Here is a 13508-nt window from a genome sequence, read left to right on the forward strand (position 1 = left end):
CCATCGTCTCCATCCTGCCCTGTTGCCTCCATCCTGCCCCATGTCTCCATCCTGCCCCATCGCCTCCATCCTGCCCCATGTCTCCATCCTGCCCTGTCCTCTCCATACTGCCCCATCGCCTCCATCCTGCCCTGTTGCCTCCATCCTGCCCCATCGCCTCCATTCTGCCCCGTCGCCTCCATCTTGTCCCATCGCCTCCATCCTGCCCTGTCCTCTCCATCCTGCCCTGTTGCCTCCATCCTGCCCCATGTCTCCATCCTGCCCCATCGTCTCCATCCTGCCCTGTTGCCTCCATCCTGCCCCATGTCTCCATCCTGCCCTGTCCTCTCCATCCTGCCCCGTCGCCTCCATCCTGCCCTGTTGCCTCCATCCTGCCCCATCGTCTCCATCCTGCCCTGTTGCCTCCATCCTGCCCCATGTCTCCATCCTGCCCTGTCCTCTCCATCCTGCCCGTTTGCCTCCATCCTGCCCCATCGCCTCCATCCTGCCCTGTTGCCTCCATCCTGCCCCATGTCTCCATCCTGCCCTGTCCTCTCCATCCTGCCCCATCGCCTCCATCCTGCCCCATCGCCTCCATCCTGCCCCATCGCCTCCATTCTGCCCCATGTCTCCATCCTGCCCTGTCCTCTCCATCCTGCCCTGTTGCCTCCATCCTGCCCTGTCTTTTCCATCCTGCCCCATGGCCTCCATCCTGCCCCATGTCTCCATCCTGCCCTGTCCTCTCCATCCTGCCCCATCGCCTCCATCCTGCCCCATCGCCTCCATCCTGCCCCATCGCCTCCATTCTGCCCCATGTCTCCATCCTGCCCTGTCCTCTCCATCCTGCCCCATCGTCTCCATCCTGCCCTGTCTTTTCCATCCTGCCCCATGTCTCCATCCTGCCCCATCGTCTCCATCCTGCCCTGTCGCCTCCATCCTGCCCCATGTCTCCATCCTGCCCCATGCCTCCATCCTGCCCTGTTGCCTCCATCCTGCCCCATGCCTCCATCCTGCCCTGTCTTTTCCATCCTGCCCCATGTCTCCATCCTGCCCTGTTGCCTCCATCCTGCCCCATGTCTCCATCCTGCCCTGTCCTCTCCATCCTGCCCCATGTCTCTATCCTGCCCTGTCCCCTCCATCCTGCCCCGTCGCCTCCATCCTGCCCCATCGCCTCCATCCTTCCCTGTCCTCTCCATCCTGCCCCGTCGCCTCCATCCTGCCCCATCGTCTCCATCCTGCCCTGTTGCCTCCATCCTGCCCTGTCCTCTCCATCCTGCCCCATGTCTCCATCCTGCCCTGTCCTCTCCATCCTGCCCTGTTGCCTCCATCCTGCCCCATCGTCTCCATCCTGCCCTGTCGCCTCCATCCTGCCCCATGTCTCCATCCTGCCCCATGCCTCCATCCTGCCCTGTTGCCTCCATCCTGCCCTGTCCTCTCCATCCTGCCCCATGTCTCCATCCTGCCCCATGTCTCCATCCTGCCCTGTCCTCTCCATACTGCCCCATCGCCTCAATCCTGCCCCATTGCCTCCATTCTGCCCCGTCGCCTCCATTCTGCCCCGTCGCCTCCATTCTGCCCCGTCGCCTCCATCCTGCCCTGTCCTCTCCATCCTGCCCTGTTGCCTCCATCCTGCCCCATGTCTCCATCCTGCCCTGTCCTCTCCATCCTGCCCCGTCGCCTCCATCCTGAAACTTTAACGCATCGTGTGTACAGCTGTGATAATGAGCACCGGATGCACCGTAGGTCACTATGGCAACGCCGTCACACCTACAAGTGGCAGTTACCATGGAGACAAGCCAAGCAACCCTCACGCAGCAGCAGGGCCTCTCCTCGTGTTCTGTCGCCATCTGCTGGCCATTTTAGGGCATTTCTACAAGAGCCGTACACGTGACACATCCTGAGCCTATCAATGGGCGGCCTCCTTTGTGTCTCCACTAAAACGTCCATTTTGTTTGAGATCAACCAAGTCAGAAAGTACATTTTGGTCTCTGAGAAAATGGCCGACTCCACGAGAACACATCGTGAGGCAAAACTCGTGGCAGAGGGCGGATCCTCATCGCTGCCAATGACCGCAATCAGCTAACGGTGATTGGTGAACTCTCATCCAATCAGAGCACTGGGAACTGGACACTACCCATTTTGCTGTCGATCTGTTTCCAGGCAACCAATTGATGGACGGAAGTTCTGACCAATAGGAAGATTGGACGGAGACACCCGGAAGCGGGCGGAGAGATGGCTGAAGCTGCAGGTAACGGCTCTTGTCTCGTTATCCCAGAGGCTCCGGACACTCGGCTCTGTCCAGTAATCATCTCATATGGAGTGACCGTGTGGAGAGGGGAGGTAGAAAGGTGGATGACGTCAGCTGTGGCCCCTCCCCCTGAGATATAATATAACATGATCTGTACCTGGTTACAACGTATCATTTATAATCTCCATGTAATATCTGTATGCGAATGATGACGTCATAATCAGTGTCCTCGTGATGATGTCATAATATCAGTGTCCTCGTGATGATGTCATATTACCTGTGTCCTCGTGATGACGTCATAATATCAGTGTCCTCGTGATGATGTCATAATATCAGTGTCCTCGTGATGATGTCATATTACCAGTGTCCCCGTGATGACGTCATATTACCTGTGTCCTCGTGATGACGTCATAATATCGGTGTCCTCGTGATGACGTCATAATATCGGTGTCCTCGTGATGACGTCATAATATCGGTGTCCTCGTGATGACGTCATAATATCGGTGTCCTCGTGATGACGTCATATTACCTGTGTCCTCGTGATGACGTCATAATATCGGTGTCCTCGTGATGATGTCATAATATCGGTGTCCTCGTGATGACGTCATAATACCTGTGTCCTCGTGATGACGTCATATTACCTGTGTCCTCGTGATGACGTCATAATACCTGTGTCCTCGTGATGATGTCATAATATCGGTGTCCTCGTGATGACGTCATAATACCTGTGTCCTCGTGATGACGTCATAATATCGGTGTCCTCGTGATGACGTCATAATATCGGTGTCCTCGTGATGACGTCATAATATCGGTGTCCTCGTGATGACGTCATATTACCTGTGTCCTCGTGATGACGTCATAATATCGGTGTCCTCGTGATGACGTCATAATATCGGTGTCCTCGTGATGATGTCATAATATCGGTGTCCTCGTGATGATGTCATAATATCGGTGTCCTCGTGATGACGTCATAATACCTGTGTCCTCGTGATGACGTCATAATACCTGTGTCCTCGTGATGATGTCATAATATCGGTATCCTCGTGATGACGTCATATTACCTGTGTCCTCGTGATGATGTCATAATATCGGTGTCCTCGTGATGACGTCATAATATCGGTGTCCTCGTGATGACGTCATAATATCGGTGTCCTCGTGATGACGTCATAATATCGGTGTCCTCGTGATGACGTCATAATGCCGGTTTTCTGGACATCCTACAGCCGCACAGTCATGAATGGGTTAAAGCCCCCCAGGTACAACCAGCAGTAATGATCAGTCAATCAGTTAACCAATCACCTTGAACCCTATAAATATAAAGCTGAGCAGGAGGAGGAGCCAAGATCTGACCGCATAAAGATATACCAGGACCCTGCCGGCTTACGGACCGGGCGTGGCCTCTGTCCCTCGAAGGAGCAGCAGATGGCGCCTCCCCTGATGTGTAATACATTGCATCTCTTGCAACACATTATCCATGCAAACACTTGTCCAGCGCTCTCCAAACCTGAAGCCTATACAGGTCTGTGTGTCTGTATACCGCCTCCCTGCTCTGTGAGATAGGTGCGGTGCTTCGCTGCAGCCTATACAGGTCTGTGTGTCTGTATACTGCCTCCCTGCTCTGTGAGATAGGTGCGGTGCTTCGCTGAAGCCTATACAGGTCTGTGTGTCTGTATACCGCCTCCCTGCTCTGTGAGATAGGTGCGGTGCTTCGCTGAAGCCTATACAGGTCTGTGTCTGTATACCGTCTCCCTGCTCTGTGAGATAGGTGCGGTGCTTCGCTGAAGCCTATACAGGTCTGTGTGTCTGTATACCGCCTCCCTGCTCTGTGAGATAGGTGCGGTGCTTCGCTGAAGCCTATACAGGTCTGTGTCTGTATACCGTCTCCCTGCTCTGTGAGATAGGTGCGGTGCTTCGCTGAAGCCTATACAGGTCTGTGTGTCTGTATACCGCCTCCCTGCTCTGTGAGATAGGTGCGGTGCTTCGCTGAAGCCTATACAGGTCTGTGTGTCTGTATACCGCCTCCCTGCTCTGTGAGATAGGTGCGGTGCTTCGCTGCAGCCTATACAGGTCTGTGTGTCTGTATACCTCCTCCCTGCTCTGTGAGATAGGTGTGGTGCTTCGCTGAAGCCTATACAGGTCTGTGTCTGTATACCGCCTCCCTGCTCTGTGAGATAGGTGCGGTGCTTCGCTGAAGCCTATACAGGTCTGTGTGTCTGTATACCGCCTCCCTGCTCTGTGAGATAGGTGCGGTGCTTCGCTGAAGCCTATACAGGTCTGTGTGTCTGTATACCGCCTCCCTGCTCTGTGAGATAGGTGTGGTGCTTCGCTGAAGCCTATACAGGTCTGTGTGTCTGTATACCTCCTCCCTGCTCTGTGACATAGGTGCGGTGCTTCGCTGAAGCCTATACAGGTCTGTGTGTCTGTATACCTCCTCCCTGCTCTGTGAGATAGGTGTGGTGCTTCGCTGAAGCCTATACAGGTCTGTGTGTCTGTATACCTCCTCCCTGCTCTGTGAGATAGGTGCGGTGCTTCGCTAAGGCCTATACAGGTCTGTGTGTCTGTATACCTCCTCCCTGCTCTGTGAGATAGGTGCGGTGCTTCGCTGAAGCCTATGCAGGTCTGTGTGTCTGTATACTGCCTCCCTGCTCTGTGAGATAGGTGCGGTGCTTCGCTAAGGCCTATACAGGTTTGTGTGTCTGTATACCGCCTCCCTGCTCTGTGAGATAGGTGTGGTGCTTCGCTGAAGCCTATACAGGTCAGTGTGTCTGTATACCTCCTCCCTGCTCTGTGAGATAGGTGCGGTGCTTCGCTGAAGCCTATACAGGTCAGTGTGTCTGTATACCTCCTCCCTGCTCTGTGAGATAGGTGCGGTGCTTCGCTGAAGCCTATACAGGTCTGTGTGTCTGTATACCGCCTCCCTGCTCTGTGAGATAGGTGGGTGCTTCGCTGAAGCCTATACAGGTCTGTGTGTTGTATACCTCCTCCAAAGCTCTGTGAGATACAAGCCTATACAGGTCTGTGTGTCTGTATACCTCCTCCCTGCTCTGTGACATAGGTGCGGTGCTTCGCTGAAGCCTATACAGGTCTGTGTGTCTGTATACCTCCTCCCTGCTCTGTGAGATAGGTGTGGTGCTTCGCTGAAGCCTATACAGGTCTGTGTGTCTGTATACCTCCTCCCTGCTCTGTGAGATAGGTGCGGTGCTTCGCTAAGGCCTATACAGGTCTGTGTGTCTGTATACCTCCTCCCTGCTCTGTGAGATAGGTGCGGTGCTTCGCTGAAGCCTATGCAGGTCTGTGTGTCTGTATACTGCCTCCCTGCTCTGTGAGATAGGTGCGGTGCTTCGCTAAGGCCTATACAGGTTTGTGTGTCTGTATACCGCCTCCCTGCTCTGTGAGATAGGTGTGGTGCTTCGCTGAAGCCTATACAGGTCAGTGTGTCTGTATACCTCCTCCCTGCTCTGTGAGATAGGTGTGGTGCTTCGCTGAAGCCTATACAGGTCTGTGTGTCTGTATACCTCCTCCCTGCTCTGTGAGATAGGTGCGGTGCTTCGCTAAGGCCTATACAGGTCTGTGTGTCTGTATACCTCCTCCCTGCTCTGTGAGATAGGTGCGGTGCTTCGCTGAAGCCTATGCAGGTCTGTGTGTCTGTATACTGCCTCCCTGCTCTGTGAGATAGGTGCGGTGCTTCGCTAAGGCCTATACAGGTTTGTGTGTCTGTATACCGCCTCCCTGCTCTGTGAGATAGGTGTGGTGCTTCGCTGAAGCCTATACAGGTCAGTGTGTCTGTATACCTCCTCCCTGCTCTGTGAGATAGGTGCGGTGCTTCGCTGAAGCCTATACAGGTCAGTGTGTCTGTATACCTCCTCCCTGCTCTGTGAGATAGGTGCGGTGCTTCGCTGAAGCCTATACAGGTCTGTGTGTCTGTATACCGCCTCCCTGCTCTGTGAGATAGGTGTGGTGCTTCGCTGAAGCCTATACAGGTCTGTGTGTCTGTATACCTCCTCCCTGCTCTGTGACATAGGTGCGGTGCTTCGCTGAAGCCTATACAGGTCTGTGTGTCTGTATACCTCCTCCCTGCTCTGTGAGATAGGTGTGGTGCTTCGCTGAAGCCTATACAGGTCTGTGTGTCTGTATACCTCCTCCCTGCTCTGTGAGATAGGTGCGGTGCTTCGCTAAGGCCTATACAGGTCTGTGTGTCTGTATACCTCCTCCCTGCTCTGTGAGATAGGTGCGGTGCTTCGCTGAAGCCTATGCAGGTCTGTGTGTCTGTATACTGCCTCCCTGCTCTGTGAGATAGGTGCGGTGCTTCGCTAAGGCCTATACAGGTTTGTGTGTCTGTATACCGCCTCCCTGCTCTGTGAGATAGGTGTGGTGCTTCGCTGAAGCCTATACAGGTCAGTGTGTCTGTATACCTCCTCCCTGCTCTGTGAGATAGGTGCGGTGCTTCGCTGAAGCCTATACAGGTCAGTGTGTCTGTATACCTCCTCCCTGCTCTGTGAGATAGGTGCGGTGCTTCGCTGAAGCCTATACAGGTCTGTGTGTCTGTATACCTCCTCCCTGCTCTGTGAGATAGGTGTGGTGCTTCGCTGAAGCCTATACAGGTCAGTGTGTCTGTATACCTCCTCCCAGCTCTGTGAGATACAGATCGTCACTCAAGAAAATGAGCCCTCATGTTGCTCCGCAGATGAAACGAAATCAGAATATGGCAATGGAAATTTTAATTATTTTTTTTTAATTAGTTTTTTATAAGTATTAAAACACCTTAAAATGTGGTATCACTGTAATCGTACTGACCGGAGAATGAAGAGAAAAGGTCAGTTTTATCTCATAGATAACGCTGTAAAAACAAAACCCATAAAACTATATACAGTTAGGTCCATAAATATTGGGACATGGACACAATGTAACATGTTTGCCTCTATACACCACCACAATGGATGTGAGATGAAGCGAGATGTGCTTTACCCGCAGGCTGTCGGCTCTACCCGCAGGCTGTCGGCTCTACCCGCAGGCTGTCGGCTCTACCCGCAGGCTGTCGGCTCTACCCGCAGGCTGTCGGCTTTACCCGCAGACTGTCGGCTGTAATCTGAGGTATTTACATCCAGATCAGGTGAACGGTGCAGGAATTACATCAGTTGCATCTGTGCCTCCCACTTGTTAAGGGACCAGAAGTAATGGGACAGAATAATAATCATAAATCAAACTTTAACTTTTTAATACTTGGTTGCAAATCCTTTGCCGTCAGTTACAGCCTGAAGTCTGGAACGCATAGACATCTCCAGACGCTGGTCTCATCCCTGGTGACGCTCTGCCCGGCCTCTGCTGCCACTGTCTTCAGTTCCTGCTTCTTCTTGGGGCATTTTCCTTCAGTTTTGTCTTCAGCAAGTGAAATGCTCAATCGGGTTCAGGTCCGTGGATTGACTCGGCCATTGCAGAACATTCTACTTCTTTCCCTTAAACTCCTTGGTTGCTTTTGCAGGATGCTTTGGGTCATTGTCCATCTGCTCTGTGAAGCGCCGTCCAATGAGTTCTGAAGCATTGGGCTGAATATGAGCAGATAATATTGCCCGAAACACTTCAGAATTCATCCTGCTGCTTTTGTCAGCAGTCACATCATCAATAAACACAAGAGAAGCAGTTCCATTGGCCGCCATACATGCCCACGCCATGACACTGCCACCACCATGCTTCACTGATGAGGTGGTATGCTTAGGACCATGAGCAGCTCCTTTCCTTCTCCATACTCTTCTCTTCCCATCACTCTGGTACACGTTGGTCTTGGTCTCATCTGTCCATAGGATGTTGTTCCAGAAGTGTGAAGGCTTTTTTAGATGTCGTTTGGCAAACTCTAATCCGGCCTTCCTGTTTTTGAGGCTCACCAATGGTTTCCATCTTGTGGTGAACCCTCTGTATTCACTCTGGTGAAGTCTTCTCCTGATTGTTGACTCTGACACACATCCACCTACCTCCTGGAGAGTGTTCTTGATCTGGCCAACTGTTGTGAAGGGCGTTTTCTTCACCAGGGGAAGAATTTTTCGCTCATCCACCACAGTTGTTTTCCGTGGTCTTCCGGGTCTTTTGGTGTTGCTGAGCTCACCGGTGCGTTCCTTCTGTGTAAGAATGTTCCAAGCAGTTGTTTTGGCCGCGCCTAATGTTTTTGCTATCTCTCTGATGGGTTTGTGGTGTTTTTCAGCCTAATGATGGCTTCACTGATAGTGACCGCTCTTTGGATCTCATCTTGAGAGTTGACAGCAACAGATTCCAAATGCAAATAGCAGACTGGAAATGACCTCTGGACCTTGTATCTGCTCATTGTAATTGGGATAATGAGGGAATAACACACACCGGCCATGGGACAGCTGAGAAGACAATTGTCCCATTACTAAAGCCGACAGTCTGCGGGTAGAGCCGACAGTCTGCGGGTAGAGCCGACAGTCTGCGGGTAGAGCCGACAGTCTGCGGGTAGAGCCGACAGTCTGCGGGTACAGCCGACAGTCTGCGGGTAAAGCACGTCTTGTCCGTCTCATCTCACATCCATTGTGGTGATGTATAGAGCCAGAAATGTTACATTGTGTCCATGTCCCAATAGTCATGGACCGGACTGTAAATGTGGTATCGCTGTAACCGTACTGACCGGAGAGTGAAGGGAACAGGAGGTCAGTTTCATCTCATAGGGAACGCTGTAAAAACAAAACCCATTAACCTGTGTCTGTCCGGTTGTACCTGGGGAACTTTAACCCATTAGTGCTGCCTGTGGACTATGTCGGTAAGTGTCCGTTATACCGGTAATGCTGTACCTCCATGGCTATTATCGTGCTGCTCTGGGGGGTCACAGTCTTGGGGTCCCCTCAGTGGATATTACTGATCATTCTTGTGTATTTGCAGGTCCCCGGGAATCCACAGTGATGTGATGTCATCGCTGCACTGCCATGCAGAGGGGGGTGGCACATGAGCGGAGGACGGACCCCCCCTCGCTGCCGGCCGTCCCCGTGTTCGTGTTCCCTCCAGCTCTGGACTTCTACGCCGATGACCAGGCCAGCCACAAGCAGGTGCTCACCCTGTACAACCCTTTCCCCCGGGTGCTGCGATACAAAGGTAGGGGGCGCTCTGTACACTGTATGCAGCTGGCGGAGCGCCCCCTCATGTCTCTTCTCGCCCGCAGTCCTGTCCACGGCTCCACTGCGCTACACGGTGGTCGATGCCGAGGGGCTTGTGAAGCCAAATTCCTGCATTGACATGTGAGTGCGCGGGGGAGGGGCAGGCCACGTAAGAAGTGGCGTCTAACCCTGACCGTCCCCTCTGTCCTCTTGTAGAGTCACACGGCATCGGGATATCCGCGCCCGGCATTACGGCGCCGCAGACAGATTCCGTGTGGAGGTGCGGGAAGAGGGCGGAGGACAAGGCGTCATCGGGAGGAAGGACATTCCCTCCACACTGCATCCAACTAAACCCGAAACCCGAGTGCGAGGCGCGCGGGACCCTGCACAATGGCAGCCGCCCTCTCACCTGTTCTCCATGCGGCAAGGTGAGGTCACAGAGCGCCGCCTAGTAACGAGCCGGGTCAGTGGTGACGAATGGCGCTCCTCACAGTGACATCTACACCCGCTGCCAGGCACACAGCCAGGTCCTGAGCCCCCCCCCCGTGTGCCTGTCAGTAATGCGCCCCCCCCCCCCTCTGTGTGCCTGTCAGTAATGCGCCCCCCCCCCTTTCTGTGTGCCTGTCAGTAATGCCCCCCCCCCCCTGTGTGCCTGTCAGTAATACGCCCCCCCCCCCCTCTGTGTGCCTGTCAGTAATACACCCCTCCCCCCTCGTGCCTGTCAGTAATGGCGCCCGCCCCCCCCCCCCGTGTGCCTGTCAGTAATGGCGCCCCCCCTCTGTGTGCCTGTCAGTAATGGCGCCCCCCCCCCCGTGTGCCTGTCAGTAATGGCGCCCCCCTCCCCCCGTGTGCCTGTCAGTAATGGCGCCCCCCCTCTGTGTGCCTGTCAGTAATGGCGCCCCCCCTGTGTGCGCCTGTCAGTAATGCCCCCCCCCTCTGTGTGCCTGTCAGTAATACACCCCCCCCCCTCATGCCTGTCAGTAATGGCGCCCCCCCCCTCTGTGTGCCTGTCAGTAATGCCCCCCCCCCTCTGTGTGCCTGTCAGTAATACACCCCCCCCCCTCGTGCCTGTCAGTAATGGCGCCCCCCCCCCCCCCCCCCTCTGTGTGCCTGTCAGTAATGGCGCCCCCCCCCCTCTGTGTGCCTGTCAGTAATACACCCCCCCCCCCCTCGTGCCTGTCAGTAATGGCGCCCGCCCCTCTGTGTGCCTGTCAGTAATGCCCCCCCCCTCTGTGTGCCTGTCAGTAATACACCCCCCCCCCTCGTGCCTGTCAGTAATGGCGCCCCCCCCTCTGTGTGCCTGTCAGTAATGCCCCCCCCCTCTGTGTGCCTGTCAGTAATACACCCCCCCCCCTCGTGCCTGTCAGTAATGGCGCCCCCCCCCCTCTGTGTGCCTGTCAGTAATGGCGCCCCCCCCCCCTCTGTGTGCCTGTCAGTAATACACCCCCCCCCCCCCTCGTGCCTGTCAGTAATGGCGCCCCCCCCTCTGTGTGCCTGTCAGTAATGCCCCCCCCCTCTGTGTGCCTGTCAGTAATCCACCCCCCCCCCGTGCCTGTCAGTAATGGCGCCCCCCCCCTCTGTGTGCCTGTCAGTAATGCCCCCCCCCTCTGTGTGCCTGTCAGTAATGGCGCCCCCCCTCTGTGTGCCTGTCAGTAATGGCGCCCCCCCCCCCCTCTGTGTGCCTGTCAGTAATGCCCCCCCCTCTGTGTGCCTGTCAGTAATCCACCCCCCCCCCCGTGCCTGTCAGTAATGGCGCCCCCCCCTCTGTGTGCCTGTCAGTAATGCCCCCCCCCTCTGTGTGCCTGTCAGTAATGCCCCCCCCCTCTGTGTGCCTGTCAGTAATACACCCCCCCCCCTCATGCCTGTCAGTAATGGCGCCCCCCCCTCTGTGTGCCTGTCAGTAATGGCGCCCCCCCCCTCTGTGTGCCTGTCAGTAATACACCCCCCCCCCCCCTCGTGCCTGTCAGTAATGGCGCCCGCCCCCCCCCCCCCCGTGTGCCTGTCAGTAATGGCGCCCCCCCCTCTGTGTGCCTGTCAGTAATGGCGCCCCCCCCCCCCCTCTGTGTGCCTGTCAGTAATGGCGCCCCCCCCCCCTGTGTGCGCCTGTCAGTAATGCCCCCCCCCTGTGTGCGCCTGTCAGTAATGCCCCCCCCCCCCTCTGTGTGCCTGTCAGTAATACACCCCCCCCCCTCGTGCCTGTCAGTAATGGCGCCCCCCCCCCCCCCCCTCTGTGTGCCTGTCAGTAATGGCGCCCCCCCCCCCCTCTGTGTGCCTGTCAGTAATACACCCCCCCCCCCCTCGTGCCTGTCAGTAATGGCGCCCCCCCTCTGTGTGCCTGTCAGTAATGGCGCCCCCCCTCTGTGTGCCTGTCAGTAATGGCGCCCCCCCCGTGTGCGCCTGTCAGTAATGCCCCCCCCCCCCTCTGTGTGCCTGTCAGTAATACACACCCCCCCCTCGTGCCTGTCAGTAATGGCGCCCCCCCCTCTGTGTGCCTGTCAGTAATACACCCCCCCCCCCCCCCTCGTGCCTGTCAGTAATGGCGCCCGCCCCCCCCCCCCGTGTGCCTGTCAGTAATGGCGCCCCCCTCTGTGTGCCTGTCAGTAATGGCGCCCCCCCCTGTGTGCGCCTGTCAGTAATGCCCCCCCCCCTCGTGCCTGTCAGTAATACATCCCCCCCCCCCCTCGTGCCTGTCAGTAATGGCGCCCTCTCCCCCCCCCCCCCCCCCCCCTCTGTGTGCCTGTCAGTAATACACCCCCCCCCTCGTGCCTGCCAGTAATGGCCCCCCCTCTCTGTGTGCCTGTCAGTAATGGCGCCCCCCCCTGTGTGCGCCTGTCAGTAATGCCCCCCCCCCCTCGTGCCTGTCAGTAGTGGCCCCCCTCTCTGTTCAGTACACAGAATTACTAGGAGGCTTACAGAAAGCAGTAATGCCAGCCTGTATGCCTGAGGGTGGCGGGCACAGGAGTTCCATCCTGTTAGAGTGAGTGGCGGAGCAGAGAGCGTCCATAGTACCGCCATAGTGTTCAGCCGCACGCAGGAGACAAGGCGGTTCTAATAGTCGGGGGGGTGGTACTGTCATTGCCATCAGGCGGCCATGCTTACACCCCGCGTGTCTCATGCCCAGGTGCCCCTCGGCCTCTATCGTCCGGCCTCTTCAGCCTCTACGTCCTGGTGGGTCTGATGGCTCTGCTGGTGCTCATGCTGCCGCTACACGGGGACCCCCGGAGCCTCCTCCATGAAAACCTCCACGTCTCCGTCATCCAGAAACTGGTCGCTGCCTACGTGTTAGGTAGGTAGCAGTTCTCCAGCCACATCCAGAGCTGCAGTGACAGTGCTGTTACATCAGGTCATACTCCAGTCCCATCCAGAGCTGTGGTCAGTAATGCTGTTACATCTAGTCTTATACTCCAGTCACCTCCAGAGCTGCGCTCAGTACTGCTGTTACAGCTAGTCTTATACTCCAGTCACATCCAGGGCTGCGCTCAGTAATGCTGTTACATCATGTCATACTCCAGTCCCATCCAGAGCTGCGCTCAGTAATGCTGTTACAGCTAGTCTTATACTCCAGTCACATCCAGAGCTGCACTCAGTGGTGTATACACTCTGCTCACGGTTTTCCTGCCACTGCACAGACATTACATCACCACCCGGGGGCGGGAGGGGAATGTGAAGTTGTCAGTTCTTGCAGCTCTGGCTGGGACTGGAGCAATGTACAGGCCCCAGGGGAGAGAATTTACTGTGATATATGCTAATTAGGAAGGTGTGTGTCCATGGCCCCCTGTGACTGACCTCCTCTGCCCCCGCAGGACTCCTCACCATGGTCTTCCTCCAGGCCTGATGGACGGACAACACGAGCCGGGACCGAGCAGTGAAGATGCGTGACAGGTCCTCCTCCTCATCATGAGACCCGTCCATCCTGCCCGTGGGGGCGCTATTAGGAGTGCAGCCGTGAGGACATTTGCAGCAGGCTGTAAAGCGAGTCGGCTCTGCTGGTCAATGGAACATTTCTTCTACTATGACAAAGAGGACGGCGCGGGGCCCCCAGGACTGAGGCTGCACTACTGAGACTCTGGTGACACTCTGTCCCGTGGAGAGGGGCGTCATCACACAGGCTCCTGGCAGCCGCTTATCTCTACCATGTCCCACAGAGAACAGCCTGTATGGAAATAAAAGGTGTCTTCTCCCGC

At 55.9% G+C, this 13508-nt stretch overlaps 1 protein-coding gene across 1 annotated transcript; it reads left to right on the forward strand.

The window, feature by feature from the left end:
• Positions 1-2156: 2156 nt before the first annotated feature.
• Positions 2157-13508, forward strand: LOC122926966 (motile sperm domain-containing protein 1-like). Its single transcript, XM_044278498.1, has 6 exons — positions 2157-2227; positions 9113-9322; positions 9390-9465; positions 9541-9752; positions 12446-12610; positions 13128-13508. The coding sequence occupies exons 2-6, from the start codon at positions 9157-9159 to the stop codon at positions 13157-13159; spliced, it is 651 nt and encodes a 216-aa protein (XP_044134433.1). The 5' UTR covers positions 2157-2227; positions 9113-9156; the 3' UTR covers positions 13160-13508.

Source organism: Bufo gargarizans, chromosome 2 (genome assembly GCF_014858855.1).
Source record: "Bufo gargarizans isolate SCDJY-AF-19 chromosome 2, ASM1485885v1, whole genome shotgun sequence".
Taxonomy (NCBI): Eukaryota; Metazoa; Chordata; class Amphibia; order Anura; family Bufonidae; genus Bufo; species Bufo gargarizans.

What these genes read in the sequence shown, in the direction of transcription:
- LOC122926966 (XM_044278498.1), top strand. Translation starts at nt 9,157, where the DNA reads ATGCAGAGGGGGGTGGCACATGAGCGGAGGACGGACCCCCCCTCGCTG. An exon ending in CCGGGTGCTGCGATACAAAG is followed by an intron (nt 9,323 to 9,389) that starts GTAGGGGGCGCT and finishes TCTCGCCCGCAG; the next exon opens with TCCTGTCCACGGCTCCACTG. An exon ending in CCAAATTCCTGCATTGACAT is followed by an intron (nt 9,466 to 9,540) that starts GTGAGTGCGCGG and finishes GTCCTCTTGTAG; the next exon opens with AGTCACACGGCATCGGGATA.